Here is an 18,140-nt window from a genome sequence, read left to right on the forward strand (position 1 = left end):
ATTGCGATGCACACTTGAGTTGGCACCGGTCCTATTTGCGCCTTTTCCTGTATCTGCACTCGCTCGGCATTGTCCCGAACTAGATGTCAAGCTTTCTGGTCCATCGGAGCATCAACGTGGCGGAGCATGTTCCGACTTTAAACTCGTGAACGTTGGGCCCTATCTACAAGACCCTATCCCGGAACTTTTTTTCTCCATATCGTTGATATGGTACAACATTCTGCTGAGACGTTCAGTTACGGAACAAACCGGTGTCTAAAGTCGGAACTCTACTACGCGGAGTCTCAGACTGTGATCCACTAAATCAATTTAACCCTAAAAAGTCATAAGCTTTCGCGTTTAACTAACTAAAATATATAACTAACCCGCTAAAATAACACCCCTTGTCGCTACTCGTCTCTCTGAAGACACTTTCCATAAAGCCACAGTAAGCATCGGAATATTGGACGTTGACATAGTTTGTCATTTGGAGGAAAAGGCTCAATTAGCCCCCAAAAACCTTGGTGTGCTCAGCAAGGCAAAACGGTACTTCAATTCGGGCCTCGCTGCAACTGTACAAAGGGCAAATTAGGCCCCGCATGGTGCCAGCTTCTTCCATTCGACGGTAATTAACGAATAACGGATCGAATCGTCGACGTCAAAGATTGGTCGATCAATTTCCATCTAGGGTATCTCCATCATTCCACCTGTGTGATACAGGTTGATCGATGTCCGTCGTTCCACAACCGAGCGTTATTTAAGGCAATTATTGTTTTGTATGTATAATAATTCATAAAAGGCAGGCAACGCACCTGCAAGCCGGTATCAGTTAACAGATCAGCCTCTTGCCCGTTCTATATAAAAAAAAACTTGAAATTAATTTAACCATCAGTGCTTGGAATCCGAATATTTCATATGATCCATTTAATCCGTGACAACTTTAAAAACAGTAAGTTTCAAGATCGGCATACTGACTTACAATACTTTTTAAGAACTAGGTTTCATTTGTGGCACACCAAAAATATATTCAGCCAAGTTAATATTGAAAAATATATTCAGCCAAGTTAATATTGAAAAATATATTCAGCCAAGTTAATATTGAAAAATATATTCAGCCAAATTAATATTGAAAAATATATTCAGCCAAGTTAATATTGAAAAATATATTCAGCCAAGTTAATATTGAAAAATATATTCAGCCAAGTTAATATTGAAAAATATATTCAGCCAAGTTAATATTGAAAAATATATTCAGCCAAGTTAATATTGAAAAATATATTCAGCCAAGTTAATATTGAAAAATATATTCAGCCAAGTTAATATTGAAAAATATATTCAGCCAAGTTAATATTGAAAAATATATTCAGCCAAGTTAATATTGAAAAATATATTCAGCCAAGTTAATATTGAAAAATATATTCAGCCAAGTAATTATTGAAAAATATATTCAGCCAAGTTAATATTGAAAAATATATTCAGCCAAGTTAATATTGAAAAATATATTCAGCCAAGTTAATATTGAAAAATATATTCAGCCAAGTTAATATTGAAAAATATATTCAGCCAAGTTAATATTGAAAAATATATTCAGCCAAATTAATATTGAAAAATATATTCAGCCAAGTTAATATTGAAAAATATATTCAGCCAAGTATATATTGAAGTTGGTTTAATTTATCTAGTCAATAAAAGAGGACTCTACTGCAAGAGAATCCTTATGATTTAAGGGATACCTTTTCTCCTTAATAATGAATATTACTTTAATTATAATTATTAATAATTAATAGTGTAAGTTTAAAGATGGTCAAATACCTTCTTTCTACAATTCAAAATTATGAGTTTTGTGTTGATAGGGTTATTATATACATCTTAATGTTATTTAAATAAATGCCTGGTTTAATTAAATAATTCCCAGCTTGGTTTTAAATATTTATTAAACATTACATAATATTAAAATGTTACAACAAGCCTGGAAGTAATAAGTGCATTAAATAATCTCTCATCCGCATTTTCTGGTCTCAGTTGTTGGATTATGGCAAAAAACATTGGACAACAGAACAAAACTCGAACAAGTAGTTTAAATTTTGGTCAAAAACGATTCATTTTTCACGCTTTAGTTAAAAATTTAACATGTGCACAGTGACTTGTAGTCGTAGCACAATCAAAACATTTAAATAAATAGAATATAGGTTAAATTTATAAGGAATATACGATATTATTTGACGCTGTCTTATGCACAAACCGAGCTAGAGCCAAAAAGAAAAAAAAGTAGTAGTCTGTGCTATGTGTAGTTATGAGTAATTTGCGTGGGAAACGCACATTAGTAATTAGCTTAAAAAATATAATTCGTAATAAGTGTTTACATTTTTGTCAATATTTTTGCCCATTGTTAAGACAACAAACAAATACAGCTGAATTATTACAACACAATTAATGAATTATTAATACACATTTCATCAACTAAAGAGAACAAACATAGGCATCACAGAAATAACACAGAAGAAAAATACCAACTGAAACATTTCTATTAGTTGATCACTTATAGTATATATTAAATATTATTTACCTTATTTTAAATGTGCAGAAATTATTTAATATAATCATAAACAAAAATCTTGAAATATTTCATGCTAAACCTAACAACCACTATAAATGGACAGAAGTTTACCAATTCAATAAATAACAAATACTTTTCAATTTTAAAATATTTTAAATAAAAAAAATCTTTAGTTATAAAAATAAACAATAAAATTTTAGCGACAAAATATGCTTACACTAAAATGAATCTGATAACTTGCAACTGTTACTTAGCATGTGCAGCACTAGGCACTTGTGGTAATCCAAACTCATCAACCGGTACACCATCCTTATTTCTGATGCTGTCAGCACCTGGCTCCTTATCAGGTGCCGCAGGTGCCTTAACCACATCATCCAGGTATGATGTGTCATCATCAAGAGCTATTTCATCACCTGAAATTTTGGTAAGAGTACATATAGAATTATTTCACACTAAAATCTACTTATCTTATTAGGGTAAGTAGGAAGTAGGGTAATGGAATGATGTACAAATTAATAATGAATTATAAAATTATAAAAATACCTAAAGCATCCAATTCTGCAGCCAATTCATCATCATCAATCTCTGGCATACCATATTGCCTACCAAGGGCTTCTTGAACTTCATCTGCTTGTTCTAACATATCTGCCAATTCATCATTAACATCCTGAAAGTATAATAAACAAGAGGATAAAAATTGACAATTTATATATGAATAACATTTGGTAAATAAAAATTATAAAAATGTTGTCCTAAAATGCATATAAAGATTTAAGTATTATGAAATTAAAATAGTTGTTTTGATTTTTTATAAATCAATCTGTTGTATTATTACACCAGTATTATTAAAATAAAAAGATAGATTTGATAAAATAGAAAGATTTATGTTTATGTAAATAAATTGTATTCAACTATAATTCACTGCTTACTCCCTCAAAAATTATGACTACATCTATTGAGGTGAAAATAAGAAACGAGAATGAGATTGTGTCCCATTTATGAAATTTATTAGGTAAAATTAAAGAGTTCCTTCCAGGCCAAATTTTTAAATAAAGAATACGAAACAAGGTTTTAAGGTAGGATAATAAGTAATAAAACCTGAGTAATAACCAACTTACATCAATAGAATCAATATTAATCTTTTTAAATTCCTTCTTCATAGACTGTACACCATCTTTCATAGCTGTTATAGTTGTATGTGTATCTTTCAATGTCTGTGTTGTATAATTTGCCTGCTCCATATTAAATGATTGTGCTCTTAAATTTTCTATTTGTTGTTCATACCTATATTATAACGAAAAAGTTTTTACAACTCAATAAAATAATGATCCCCTTACACTCACAAGAATCAAAGAATAAATTAATAAATAACTTTTAAAGTTACAAACAAAGCACAGATTCAGTAGATTAACTATTAACATTTATAAATAAGAGGAATTAGTTATTAAAAATATATGAAGCTCATATACATACATTTTTTTTTGCTTCAAAACTCTCATTGCTTTTTGTTTGACAGAGTTTTTCGCAGGCCCTTCCCTCATTTTTGCCATTTGGTCTTTACATTTTCTCAATTCTGCATCTAATTTATTAACTTTTTGTTCAATGCCATCTGCTCTGCTATCAACCTGCAGATTTATAAAATATTGTGTTTAATAATTGAGAATGTAATAAATTTGTTTACTGTATTGTATGAATCATACAAAGCCATGTAGATAGTAGATACTTACAGTACTGATGCAATCCGTTAAGCTGGGACCTGGGGCTTTAGGTTTTCCTCTACCGAATATTCTATTCATCTTTAGAAAATATTTTCTTTACTCTCGATGAAAACAAGTATTTAATATTTACAAATTAAGCAAATAAAAATACGTCTCTAAATGATTCTAATTTTACAAATTGAAATTACATGTCAAAATATAATTTGAAATTTTACATTGTTGTTCACAGATAACAATAACTACAAAATGATGATAATTCATACAGACATAGTAGAATTTCAAAGATTGTTTGTTTGTTTTGATTTATATAAGTTCACTACACCATATATAATTGATACAATTTTACCGTAAGTTAAGCTAACTTTTTTTAAATATATGTAAATTTTGGTGAACATAAATGTTACAAACATTTAAAAATAAAACTACCATAAAAAACATTTCACATTTAGATTTTAATAGTAATTTTTACTTATTTCAAACCAAACATTTTTAGAAAAACATCTAATTAGGCCTCACATAGCCACTTAACTCTGTTTTTTTATTATTAATTGATTAGTGCACAACCGAATATGTCAAGCTTGGAATGTATTCAGTTATTTTCACAAAGAATTCGAATGAGAGGTGCTTCAGGGATAGATTGGTTTTTACAGAATATAGAATTTGATGATTATTTTAAACCTTCATTCAATTTGGTTAGAAGAAGTCTTGCCAATTCGTTCTGAAATACTTTATGGAGTAGCGGGTTGCACATAATAGTGATATGCGCTTTGTAAGGCCTGTACTGTACTGTACTGTCTCACCTTACTGAGGCACCAAGCTTCTTAAAGGTTAATCTAGCCATTCCTTCCACATGACAGTGAAACTATACGTCGTTCGCTATATATTTCGATGTTGGCTGATGGCCCTCTAGATACTCCAGGAGCTGGCCGTTAATTATGGTTTACATTACTTTTACTGTACTTAGGTAGGTAGGTAGGTAGGGTGGACTCAATTTTCGCACTTAGACACGTAGTCGGTCCGTTGTGCGTAGAAGCCCTGGCTAATTTAGCCAGCCCAACTCCTTCCAGAAGCACAGAAGTCTCCCGGGCACTTCACAGGCTTCGCGGAGCGACCTCACTGTTCCGAGGATTTTTGTACGTTGATTAGCCACAGCCTCGCATTCCAGGACTACGTGGGTGACTGATTCCTCTGCGCTGAAACAGCCTCTGCACAAGGGGCTGTCTGTTGCGCCTAGGACGAAAAGATGTTTGTTAAGGAGACAATGGCCCGTGATTGTCCCTATGATTGTTTTGAGATTGGTTCTGTTCAGGTTTAGAAGTCGCTTAGTAAGTTGCGGGTTCACAGCCGGCAGAGGCATTTTGGACTGTTTGCAATCTACACTTCGCGACCATCGTTGATTCTAGAGTACAGTGGATCTCTGGCGAATCCAGGTTCGAACTAGCGAGAAGGGCAAGGGGAGGAGCGGATGCGGGCCAGCAGGTATCATACCAGAGCCTCTTCTCGCAAGCTCGTCGGCTGCATGGTTGCCGAGAGAGCCACTGTGTCCCTTAATCCACTGTAAGGTAACTCTATTTGTTAGAGCTATTGCCTCCAGTGCTTCGTGACACTCCAGTATTAATTTGCTGTTTGTGTTTTCGTTACCGAGCGCCATCAGCACGGATGCACTGTCCGATATGAGCTTAATGTAAAAGTCATTGACTCCCATCCGCTGTACGGCTCTGGCTGCTTCGGTTAGAGCGACACATTCACATTGGAAGATTGTGCTTTGTGTGCCCAGAGGTAGGTGTATGTTGATGTTGAGATCAAAGGAGAAAATACCATTGCCTGAGCCACACCCTGTTTTTGAACCATCAGTGTATATACGTAGCTCATTCAGGGGCGACTGATCTTGCTCCTCTTCTCTCAGTTGTATAAGATATTTCTTGTTGAATATTAATTGATTAGTGATTCTGTCACATGGCGCAGCTATAAGAGGTTGGTACTCTATTGCCCTGTTGAGAATCACTGTGTGTGAATTGTAGTGGTTTTTTCCCCATAGGTCCAATACCATAAGCCTGATGGCCGCTAGTGCCGCCTTCTGCTGTATGTGTAGGTCTAGAGGTAAGATTTGCAGGGCTATCTCCATTGCTGCGGTCGGAGTTGTTCTCATACAACCGCTAGCAGCGGACAAGGCAAGCCTTTGGAAGCGTCCCAGTTTCGTGATCGCCGTTTGAAGTTCAGATCTTGGCCACCAAACCAGGGCTCCATAGGTTAGCATTGGCCTGATTATGGCAGTGTATAGCCATAATGTTATTTTAGGCGATAAGCCCCATTTCACGCCTAGCATCTTTTTGCATTGATAGAAGGCGATCGTTGCTTTGCTCAGTTTGTGTTCTAGGTGTTTGTTCCAGAGCAGTTTACTGTCCAGAATCACACCCAAGTACTTTATTTCATTTTTGAGTTTGAGTTGTGTGTTGAAGAGTTTTGGAAGCCTGTGTGGTCCCAGAACCCTCCGGTTTGTAAAGAGTATTAACTCTGTTTTTGATGGGTTGACAGATAGCTCGTGCTTGTTGCACCATCTCTCAATTACTTTGAAAGCCCTTCCCATGAGATCGCATAGGGTACTTTCAAAGCTTCCCGATATCAAGATAGCTATGTCGTCCGCATAACCCACTGTGTAGAGGTTGCCAGCGTTGAGTTCTGTGATGAGCTCGTTAACTACGAGGTTCCACAGTAGCGGCGATAAGACACCACCTTGCGGACAGCCTCTGCTGACAATGCCCCGTGTCGTGGAATTAACAGTGAACTGTATAGCTCGTTGTTTTAACATGTTGTTTATCCACCCTATCAGGGTTGATGATACTCCACATGTAACGAGTGCTCTGGTAATGCTCGTGAAGTTTGTTTTGTCAAAAGCGCCTTCGATGTCAATAAATGCACCAAGGGTTGACTGTTTTAACTTCAGGGAGTCGCCAATGCGAGACACAACGTTGTGGAGTGATGAGTCCGTTGACTTGCCTGGGCTGTAGGCATGTTGATTTGGGTGCAGGAATTTGGATAGCGATACCTGGCTACGTATTTCCAGATCTCCAAGCCTCTCCATTGTTTTTAACAGGAAAGATGTGAGGCTTATGGGTCTGAAGGATTTCGCCTGGGTATAGTCCTCTCTGCCTGGTTTTGGGATGAATATTATTTTCACTTCCCTCCATTTCAAAGGTATGTAGCGGTGGGCTATACATGCTCGGAAGATTGAGACAAGATAGTCCACCAAAAGGTTTCCACTCCATCTTAGTAGGCCTGGGAAGATGCCATCCAGGCCAGCCGCTTTGAATGGTAGGAAGGAGTTGATTGCCCATGTTACTTTTTCATTTGTGATTATTTTGTGAGCTACATTCCAGTCTGAGTCGGTGGTGGCTCTTTCTGAGTAGGGTTGCCATGCCTGGTCGTTGGCAATTATGCAGCCTGGAAAGTGTGTTTCCATCAGTAGTTCACATGTTTCTGCATCGGTTTTTGTAAATGATTTATCAGGTTTTTTAAGACAACCGATTGAGTGATAAGGCTCACTAGAGATGCATGATTTCACTCTGGTTGCCTGGTTGTTGCTTTCAATGCTGGTGCAGAAGTGTCTCCAGCACTCTTGCTTCCTGGAACGTAAAAGTTTTTTGAATCGTCTTCTCGCGATTGTGTACTTGTCCCAGTCGGCAGGTAAACGGGTATTTCCTGCTCTATTGAACAGCTTCCTGACCTTCTTTCGGTGTCTCTCCAGTTCGGGGCACCACCAGTTATGTCTACTCCCCCACCTAGGCATGGTAAGGGGACACGACCGTTCAAAGCTGGTCTGGAGTAGGGACGTTAGGTTATTTACATGTTTGTCTATGTCTTGTACATCAATGGTGGTTGGTATTGTTAGTTTGTTTACCTCTGAGCCGATTATACTGTAAAATTTTACTGAATCAGTTCTCCGAGGTATGCGTCGTGGTTGTGTTTTAGGTAGCTCCCCTTTGATTGTAAAGCGGATCCACCTGTGATCTGAGCATGATAGCTCTCTGGAGACATGCCAATCCTGTATGTGATCTGACAGACCAGAGGTCACCATTGTTAGATCGATTATGGTTTGCGAGCGTGCGTTGATAAAGGTTGGTTCAGAGCCGCTGTTTGCTAAGATAAGATTATTGCTAAGAATGAAGTTAAGCATATTCTCACCTCAAGCGTTGGTATTTGCATTACCCCATAGCGTGTGGTGCGCGTTGAAGTCTGCTGCGATTATAAGCTCCAGTTTCTCCCTCTCACAGTAGTCAGCCAAAAGGCCGAGTTCTGGAGTGGGCACGTCCTCGTCACCCGGTAAGTAGGCGGACGCCAGGACGATGTCTGGATGTGCGTCCCTAGGTAACCTAATGGTTGTAAGGTCCCTTGAACACAGTTCGTTAATTAGGTATGCTGGTACATGTTTAGGTATGATAATGCAGGTTCTTGGGTTACTTACTGAGGTATCCAGCAAAAGTTTACCACCGGTGTTACTCAGGCCGCATACCTTGCCATTCCTGATCCACGGCTCCTGGATCGCGGCAATGGTCTTCGGGTTGGTCTCCAGCAGTCTGCGTAGTGAAGCCGACGCTGTTTGGCTGTGCTGGAGGTTGGTGTGGATAAGGTCAGTCCGGTTAGGGGGAGGAGCGCAAACAGCTGTCGCTGAATTCACTCCCCCCTGTCTCCTGAAAGAACTCGTCATCCGAGGTTAGTTGCACCGGTGAGGGTGGTTGTTGAACTGTCTCCATGGGGACGTTTACCTCGGCAACCGCGGCTATCTCCGTCGTTGACGAGGGCGGCTTTGGCCCCGAGGATCCCGTCCCCGATGTACTAGCAGTGGTTACTGTGGCGGCAGCTACCACTGAGGGTTCATCCTTTTCCAGAATTCGGATATAGATGTTCCCCATCAGATAGTAGATGCGGCGTTCGTGTGCCTTGATCTTTGAGATCTCATATTCCGGAACACGAAGGAACAGAGATACGCCTGTCGGGTCCTGTGTTCTACGTTCGTGAGTCAGGGTCCAAGATCTGATGTTTAGGTGGCGGTTTTGCCTGGTGATCAGTTTCCGTAAAGTTTCCGTGCTACCAGTGAACTCTGGAACATGCAGTAAGCACGGCACCTTCTTCGGAATGTCTGACTGAGGCCGTACCACCAGTTTGGTGTCCGGTATCGGATTGTTGATGACATCGCATGCTCCGGTAAGCCATCCCAGCGTGTAGGTATCCTCGCACCAAGTTTTGAGGACACCATCTGAGAAGTGGGCTCTTCCCCGGAATCTGATGTCGGTGGGTTTAGTTGCTAGGGTAGCTTCAAGATCCGCCATGAGCTCATCTTGGATTTTACCCTCGATTTGTAGGCGGATGTTATCTGCCTGTTCTTGTGTCATGTCTATAAAGGGCTCAGTCATCACGGCAACACAAAGCTCGTTGGCTTTGTAGGATGCTGCCGCTTCCGCGTAACTGGCCGAGGTCCCTGACTCCAGCCGGAGTTTGTTAGGTTTAACCCTTTTACTCTCCCCAGTCGGTGTCACGGTTTCCTCTGGCCGATCGCGTTTCTGGCCCTTTGTTTGTTGTTTGGTTTGGTTTGGGTTTTTGGTTTGGTAACCCCCTCTAGGTTCTTTACCGCACCTAGAGCCAATAGGCTTGAGCGCGGCAGAGGACCCAGTCGGCTTCGGTGCCCTTTTCCCGCGTCCTGCAGTTGTGGTAACCGCGGGGGCAGTTCCAGGATTCTCAGGTATCCTCTGAGAGCCGGTAATCATCTGTTGCTGTTCCGTCGCTCTTTTGGCCTTCCTGAGCCGTCGCCTTTTTGAGGAGCTTAGGACCATTCTGGGAGTCGATTCCTGAATCGCTGATTTCAGGGCCGACATGTCCATGGTCGAGGTTTGTGCACTGGACGTGCTCACCGTCGCAGCCTCGGTCTTCCGCATCGATCTTGCTTCGGATGCCCCCCCTATGGACGCAGACATTGCTGTATCATCCTTCGGAGTTGCTATCTTCTGCTCGACCGACGCAGTCAGCCTGGCCGCAACAGTGGACGCATCCTTGTGTGGTGGTGTATGAGATACCATTGGAGTGGGCACGGTTAAGGGTGCATCCCGGTTTGGCGCTTCCTCAGCCGCTGCCCTCTCCTTTGGTGCCTCGGACTCTGCCATATTGGGTGCATCCGTTTGCGAGATAGGGGCATCAGAGTATCGTGTCACTGGTGACTTGCACCTCGACACGTCCTGCGACGCAACCCTGTTTATGTTAGTTTTTGGCGCATCTGTGGATGCAGCCTTTTGTTGGTTTGTGTGTTTTGTCTCTTTATCCATGTGGTGGTATGAAATAGATTCACCGTCGGAGCTCTCCACCCACCACGGAGCCCTCAAGTCAGCCTTGCTCAGCAAGCGACGTCAGAGCTACTCCTTCGGTATAGAGTCAGCGTGTAGAGGCCCCTCTAGGCGCGTCCGCACGCCGCAAGAGAGTAAGGAGCTGTTCGCATCCCGAGACGATGACGCAAACTCACCCCGAGTCCCGTGCCACGCCGACGCCCCCCCCCCCACACACCCCGACTCTCGCTTGGTAGCCCTCTTACGGGATACCACAGCCGGTTGACCGTGGTCAGCTAATCCACGGCCTCCCGTGTGAGGGGAAATCCAGACCAAAGAGGTGTGTTGTGTGCAGCGCACAACTGTACCGGCGCACTACTCCACTCAACCTCCAGGACTCCTTCATCCCCCCGTACGGGTCCCCGCGCACGGCACAAACACGCGGGAGGTCATTTACTGTCCACCGTCCTTTTATTTTGGATGATGAACTCGCAAGGACATGACCTCTACATCCCTGCAAAAGTTCGCTTGGTGGTTTTAGTTACGTCTAATACATAGGGTATTAGACCAAAAACAGGGTTGGCAACCTCGGGAAGGTTAGTCCACTAAACTTGCCTTGGGGATCACAGCGACCTGCGCTACCCCCAAGACCACGCCTCCCTACCCATCAGAAGGATGTGGTAGGGTGGGTTTGCACCTATGCTACCATGCTAATGCAAGCATGTCGTGCTGGGAACCGTAGATGCATAGATCCAAACCCAACCCTTTTACTGTACTTGTTACCAGGTACCATAATGCATAAGGCACATCACGACTAGAACCGACTCAGGTGGAATAGTATATATCATAAGTAGTAGGGATGCCACTATGTGCGCTTGACTTATGTTCTTTAATATTATATAAATATAAAGCTTTGTACACATTACTTAAATATAATTTTACTTCGATAAGTATATCGAAATAATATAGGTGGTGCCTTGCCTTGGTCGTCCAAAGTCGAGTTCGACGAAAACAGACAGCGGACACATTGCCTTGGATAACTCATAGTTTTGGCAAGAGACCAGAAGGCAGAAGGTTCGAGTTCTGTCCAAATTTCGAGGACCACTTTCTCTCCAAATCTGTGAGCTCTGATTCGATTTTTTGTATTTTATCGATAACTCCATAGTATGGATACTATGGAGTTATAGTATCTATATATATAGTGCAAGTTTGTATATATATAAAAAAAACAAATCTTTTGAAATGTACTATGTATCGAGATATTTTCATTACATTACATTTTCAAGATTACCATAGAGTAATAATAATTATCGATGTTTCAACTTTCGATGAAATCGATGATTTCTGCCAAATTTTATTTGCAAGATTCGCGCTTTTGGTGGCATTTGCCTTTTATCAAGTAAAAGTTCGAATTATATCACGTTTTATTTCAATTTATATTATAATATTTAAATCTGTGTCTTACGAACATAAACTCAAATCAAGAGCTTGATATATTTAAAAAAAACAATAATTTATATTAAATATTTCGACATCGACGTGTAAAAGTGAAATAATAATAAATTATTATATTATCCTCATAACTAATTATCAAAATTTACTGATATGCTCTAACATAATATATTCTATGATGACCTTTTAATCGAATTTTCAAAGGTAATTTTCAATAAGCGCAGTATGCTATAAAATAATTTTGCCAAATTTTATCATATAATTTATTAGAACAGAAAGTTAAGTTAAAGTACAACAGAATGACTGCCAACGGAATAGTTAAAAAGGTATGTAAACATGAATTGTTAAGTATTTTAATTTGTATAAAGTAAGAGGTTTATACTTACATCAAGTTAAAGAAAAAGCTAAAGCTAAAAAATAAAAGCTTTTTATTGTTGCAGAAATTACCCTGCAATACAATAAGTAATGTTATCAAATGTTGGCAGTGGGATATATCTCCATTTATTGAGAATGTAAAACAGAATGGCACCAAATATGCAGTTGTCATTTTAAATCGTCCCATAACTCAAAAACAGGACTTTGTCAAGTGTTTGTGGAATAATGGTAAGTTGATAGATGCCAAATGTTGGGAAAAACAAGTTTAACACAAATATTATATTTACTAAGGGTACATGCATCAGTAAATGATCTATAGAAACTCCCTTTAAGAGAGGTTTATATAGAAGTGTGTGGGTATAAGCTTCTTCATTACCTTGTTTAGATGACAAACAATTTCATACATTTCTTGATTCCTATTTACAACTTCTTTGCTCAAGTTTTTAAGCAATGTTTTTGGATTATATTCATTAAATATATCATTAACAGGTAATACTGCACTATATAATACTACTGAATTTAGGCTTAATTTTATTGATTCAGAGTGTAGACTTAACACTAAATTTTACTCTGAATCAAATAATACACTTCTCCGTCACTAATACATGTGTGATATGTGACACGTGACCACGCACGCTGAGAAGCACGCGAAAAGTCAGAAAAAAATTAGAATTATGTAAATAATTATAAGTTTTTAATAATAGCTTAGTCCCTTCAAAAAGTGTTTTTCTTAATACACTTCTGCCAAAGTTTAGGTTATCATCATACATTATGTTTGTGCTTAATCTTGACTTGAAATTTGACCTATGTAGTACCTTAATATTATTTAAAAATGTTACATTTAATGTATATTTATGAATTTTGTTTCAGCCACAGTCAGAGTTACGGTAGATGGTGGAACAACTCATTGGAACAATTTTTATAAAAGCCTTGCAAATGAAGACAATAAGAATATCAAGTTGCCTGATCTAATAACTGGTGATTTTGATTCTATCACCCAAGATGTTCTACAGGAGTTTAAAAAGAAAGGTTGTGAGGTGAACTTGTCATATATACATAAATATATATTTATTTAAATATATAAATAAAATCATAATATCAACAGTTAAACTACTTTATAGGGAGGAAGCAAATATCAGTGGAAAAGTTTAGCTAAAATAGGAATATTATGTATAGTATTTAAATATTGCTTTTATTAGGCATGCTGCAAAATCAGTTAAAATTGAGAAAATCTCAATAAATTGTTCCTCTTTATATCTTCTGAACATTAATATTATTCATTATATGCCAAGCCATTTTTGTAACAAAAAATATGATGTTGTCACATGTATTTAATTATTGATGAAACATTTTTCAATAACAACAAAATGTGTATGCACTATTTTGACTAAAGGTTTTAAATTAACACGTGAATTTCTAGGCACAGTGTTACCATATAGTACTCTAAAACATTACTTGTATATTTAAACAAATCTGTTGGTTCGGTAAAAAATTACTTTAATCAAATCAAAATACTTTTCATTATTCCAATTTATACAATTTTTGTTAAAGTTTAACTAGACTATATAAAAAAAAATATAATTACTTAAGTACTGTGTCATTCTGTCTTATAGTGTCTATGCTATGAAATTCAATAGAGTATTCAGCCTAAAATGGTGCATTAAGATTTGACATTAATAAGTTTAGAATGTTAATATTTACTTTTAATACGAATGGACTGACAGTGTTATCGAAATTACTGAAAACCCCTTTTTAATAGACTTTAAATAAACATATATTTTTTGGACATATGATAGAGGTATATCAGATGAATAAACATTCATATCGTTTACAGGCTGTGCACACACCTGACCAAAACTTCACAGACTTTACAAAGGCCCTAATAGAATTGAATAATTATAATGAACAGCATAAAATAGAGGTAAGCTTTTTGAAATATATTATCTATTTATTAGAAATTAAATGTTTTCTACTTATTGATCTATATTTACTTATGTGTGTATACTGTATAGTCTGTCATAAATCTGACAATTGTCACTGGATTTGTAAACGTCATATTTGCACCTATACTCTGTTAACAAAAATTCCGTCTTCAATGGAGTTTTTGTATCACCTAAGTTTGCGACAAAAGAACCAATAAGTTGCAAAGTCAAATACTGAAGTTAGGAAAGCTTTATTTATTTCAAATGTTTAGTTCAAATGGTTAATTAATAACCTTTTGTTATGTATGACCGAGAATTTAAAATAATTTATTTAACTCCAGAGCCCATGTACTGTAACTTCCATACAGTGATCCCGATCCCAATATGAGCTTTTGTTCCGCGCTACGCATATTGAGAGATCTACATCGAACTTGCATACAAAGTCGAAATCGTTATAGCTGTCCCTAATATAAGTTACAGTGTAGCGCTGGACCTAATTATAAGGGCTACTGCCTAAACTACATACCACGCTCATGACTTAACTCTACCGAAGCAGCATCCATCTTCCCAGTTTTTGATAGAAAAAACTATTCAGTCTGAGCTTCTGATATGTATCTGCTGTGTGATCATTTATTTTTCTTAATAGACAAGAATCCCAGAGTGGAATCTTAAAATAAGTACGACTCACGTATGACATATTGACATACGAGAGCAGTCTCGACAAACGCGACAAGAGCAATAAGGGTTCGTATCTAGGTGATTCGAAATCATAAGATGTTGGATGTTTCAGTTGGATCACATAGTAACATTAGGCCAGAACTCTGGCCGCATAGACCAAATTCTCGGCAATATTCAGACACTTTTTCTGGTCAGAGAAATGCACATACTGCCGCCAAAAACAAATGTGTATATAATGTCTGATGATACGGTATCCTGGCTTCTTTCGCCTGGCGACCATGTTATTTATGTGCCACAGGAGACCAGGACGTTTAAACGGTCGTGGTGCTCTTTGGTGCCTGTCGGAGAATGTTGTGACGCGGTTACAACTAGTGGACTTAAGTGGAACTTGAGTGAGTTTACGAATTCATGTACAAATTCTTTTATTCAGAAAAAATATTTACCGAAGATGCCTATCACGCGTTTCCATCGCGCGCAATTATCGCGTGTGAAACAAAAGACTCTTTTTTTGTAACAGGAAGCAAAGGGGCAGGATGCTCACCTGATCTTAAGTGATACCGCCACCCATGGACACTCACATTGCCAGAAGGCTCACCAGTGCGTTGTCGGCCTTCTAAGTAAAGGTCCGCTCTTACGCTACGCTCCTAATATGATATCAAGTGATACCGTCAACCATGGACACTCTCAATTACAGAGGGTTTATGAATTTGTAAGCTCTTTTCTTGGAGGACTCTGAATCGTCCGGCAATGAATGCATTGGAATACAGTTGTTTAAAAATAACAATTATAATATTTACGTTACGTAAATATTTTCTTTAGATAATCAGCCATTAAAATTTGGCTCCCTCGTGAGTACGTCGAATACATTTGATCGATCAGAACTGGTTAAAATAAAATGTAGTCACACACTACTGTGGTCTATGAGGGTGCCGAGTTTAACTGAAAAGCAACGTAAGAAACAAATTGATTTATTAAGTAATATATAAAACCTTTTTATTTCTATTGTTTTAATTGTATTTACAATTAAAACTTTTTGGTAATTTTTTTTTATTTGGAAATTTGAAGTTACAAGAATATATTCGACCAAAGAGTAAAACGTAGTCTTAAGGGGTGAGATTTACTGTCTTCCGTTGGTTAAATTGGATTTTTGACTTAGGGGAGTCATAAATCGCGTTTCATTTCTAAATCTTATCTTAACTATAAAAAACACCGAACTAGTTTATATTTTTTAACATTACATGAAAAAGTATTAAAAGTACAGTGGACCGTTGGTAATCCGGCTTCCTCTGTTATCCGACACGGTCTACTATTTATTATTGAATTGAATTGTCTATTATTGATTGAAGAAGTTATAACGATAAACACTTTTTGAACGGATTAAAGCTATGTATTATTATTAAAAACTTATAATTATCGTCATCTTTTAGTCGATACCAACTTCAAATAAATACAGATAAAACAACTTTCTCTGCAGCTGTGATACTTTTGACATTTAACACCTTTTGTCTTCAGTCACCGTGACCACGCACACTGAAAAGTACGCGAAACGTCGGAAAAAATTTAAAATTTAGAATTATGTAAATAACTATAAGTTTTAATAATAATACATAGCTTTAATCCGTTCAAAAAGTGTTTTTCTTAATGTGTAAAAGCTATTTTAACAAAAGACAATACTAAGTTATAACGAACCAACCCTATTGTGCTTGAAGCGTAGGGTTTTGATTCTGATTTCTTAGTTATATATATATAATGATATATGTTTTATGTTTGTCCATAAAGCATATAGAATATTATGTTTCCTAAATGTTTTCGGGGGTCCACTGTATAAATAACTTCTTTTTTAGTTAATCATTCGAAAACATTTATAATTTTGTATTTTCAGGCTAATGCTGCTTACAAATAATATTTATGCCTAATAAGGAAGTGGGTTTCATAGTGTTAGCTATATATAACATTCAATCACGCAAAAATACTGGATTCTCGTAATCCAGCAGGGTTATTTTGTAAAACCATACTTCATGACCTCCTTACTGTACTTAGAAAGATTATCGCTAAATATCAAGCCCTTAAATGTAAACTTATTATAATTATTTAAGGGTAATTACACTCTGTACTTAGCAGAAGACAACGCATTCTGCATACGAATTATAAAATCGTAACGCATGCCTTAGGCAGTGCTAGCCAAGAGGGTTTTTAAAACATAGACAATCCTGGTTTTATTTCCAAAAAATTAGGTCAATAATTTACCGCCACGATTGAGGAATTTATAAAATTAACGTAAAAGCACAATGTTTTAATAAAAAGTTCTTGTCGCTAGATTTAATTCTTTGTCTGTGGGGCTTGCACAGTTGACAACTGATAATAATATTAAGTTCAGGGAGATACAAAATAGCCGTTATGACATCTATAATGACGCGTAAAGTGTTTAGAAGATGATAAATCAAACAAAAAGCGATGTTTCGTTATGGAAGGTGTGTTTGATTATGTCGGTAAGTATGAGGACCAAAAAGCTGTTTTTGATGGATTTTCGTGTAGTCGACAAGTCATGCTCATCAGTACGTGAACGATGAAAAGTAGGATGATTACTGGAATACCTTGGAGTCTAGCAGTTCTCAAGTGGAAAGCTCGTTTCATAATAAAAATGCTAATATTGTATTTTTTTATTCAGACGTAATTTGTGTATATTAGATGCTTATACACGTACTTATAAAGCACCTACATTATTTTATATTTTAGTATGTTGGGTTAATTTTATTATTGTAATAGTTTAATTAATTTTAGAAGATTATACATGGTTGTTCCCTAGTTATAATTTTTAAATAAATGTATAAAGAAATCAAGTTTTTAATTTCTCTGAGTAAATGATTTTTAGTGTGTGCGTTTACACCAGTTTTTAGCCCAATAGGGGTCCATTTGATTGAAATATGTTTTAGTTACTGTGGATCGTTAACAATTTCCTAGTAATTTCTTCCTTATAAGGAGATATATGATAGGTATAATTAATTAATTATACATATATATTAAATATACAATTGAACGATATTTTTTTAAAATTAATAGTTATGTATGTTGAATTGAGGGGGGACTTTTAGTAAGGCTTAGGTGGGGCATGGTACAAAAAATGTTCGGAAACACTAGTTAAGATTTT

The 18,140-nt window shown here is 37.3% G+C and overlaps 2 protein-coding genes across 7 annotated transcripts; one reads left to right on the plus strand and one right to left on the minus strand.

The window, feature by feature from the left end:
• Positions 1 to 1,896: 1,896 nt before the first annotated feature.
• LOC123714770 (charged multivesicular body protein 5) lies at positions 1,897 to 4,441 on the minus strand. The gene is made up of 5 exons (XM_045669260.1): positions 4,264 to 4,441; positions 4,010 to 4,161; positions 3,655 to 3,820; positions 3,080 to 3,203; positions 1,897 to 2,949 (listed from the first exon to the last, which is right to left on the minus strand). Exons 1-5 carry the CDS (start codon positions 4,330 to 4,332, stop codon positions 2,783 to 2,785), a joined length of 678 nt encoding a protein of 225 aa, XP_045525216.1. The 5' UTR covers positions 4,333 to 4,441; the 3' UTR covers positions 1,897 to 2,782.
• Positions 4,442 to 11,942: 7,501 nt separating this feature from the next.
• On the plus strand, positions 11,943 to 17,753 carry LOC123712919 (thiamin pyrophosphokinase 1). 6 transcript variants are annotated; one of them, XR_006754139.1, is made up of 8 exons: positions 11,944 to 12,343; positions 12,458 to 12,620; positions 13,263 to 13,429; positions 14,227 to 14,313; positions 15,105 to 15,384; positions 15,812 to 15,967; positions 16,875 to 17,463; positions 17,503 to 17,753. XR_006754139.1 is itself a non-coding variant. In XM_045666322.1 (7 exons), the coding sequence occupies exons 1-7, from the start codon at positions 12,317 to 12,319 to the stop codon at positions 16,877 to 16,879; spliced, it is 840 nt and encodes a 279-aa protein (XP_045522278.1). In that variant the 5' UTR covers positions 11,943 to 12,316; the 3' UTR covers positions 16,880 to 17,753. The 6 variants fall into 6 exon arrangements, 5 of the variants coding, with proteins under 5 accessions (XP_045522278.1, XP_045522256.1, XP_045522296.1 ...); XM_045666322.1 differs by having other exon boundaries at positions 11,943 to 12,343; positions 12,503 to 12,620; positions 16,875 to 17,753; XM_045666300.1 differs by having other exon boundaries at positions 16,875 to 17,753.
• Positions 17,754 to 18,140: the final 387 nt, after the last annotated feature.

Source organism: Pieris brassicae, chromosome 1, assembly GCF_905147105.1.
Source record: "Pieris brassicae chromosome 1, ilPieBrab1.1, whole genome shotgun sequence".
Taxonomy (NCBI): domain Eukaryota; kingdom Metazoa; phylum Arthropoda; class Insecta; order Lepidoptera; family Pieridae; genus Pieris; species Pieris brassicae.

Excerpts from the sequence above, each read along its gene's own strand:
- LOC123714770 (XM_045669260.1), bottom strand. The coding sequence starts at position 4,332 with ATGAATAGAATATTCGGTAGAGGAAAACCTAAAGCCCCAGGTCCCAGC. Across the intron at positions 4,162-4,263 it reads TAACGGATTGCATCAGTACT|GTTGATAGCAGAGCAGATGG; the intron begins GTAAGTATCTAC and ends ATAAATCTGCAG. Across the intron at positions 2,950-3,079 it reads TGCAGAATTGGATGCTTTAG|GTGATGAAATAGCTCTTGAT; the intron begins GTATTTTTATAA and ends CCAAAATTTCAG.
- LOC123712919 (XM_045666300.1), top strand. The coding sequence starts at position 12,317 with ATGACTGCCAACGGAATAGTTAAAAAG. Across the intron at positions 12,344-12,457 it reads CCAACGGAATAGTTAAAAAG|AAATTACCCTGCAATACAAT; the intron begins GTATGTAAACAT and ends TTATTGTTGCAG. Across the intron at positions 12,621-13,262 it reads CAAGTGTTTGTGGAATAATG|CCACAGTCAGAGTTACGGTA; the intron begins GTAAGTTGATAG and ends ATTTTGTTTCAG.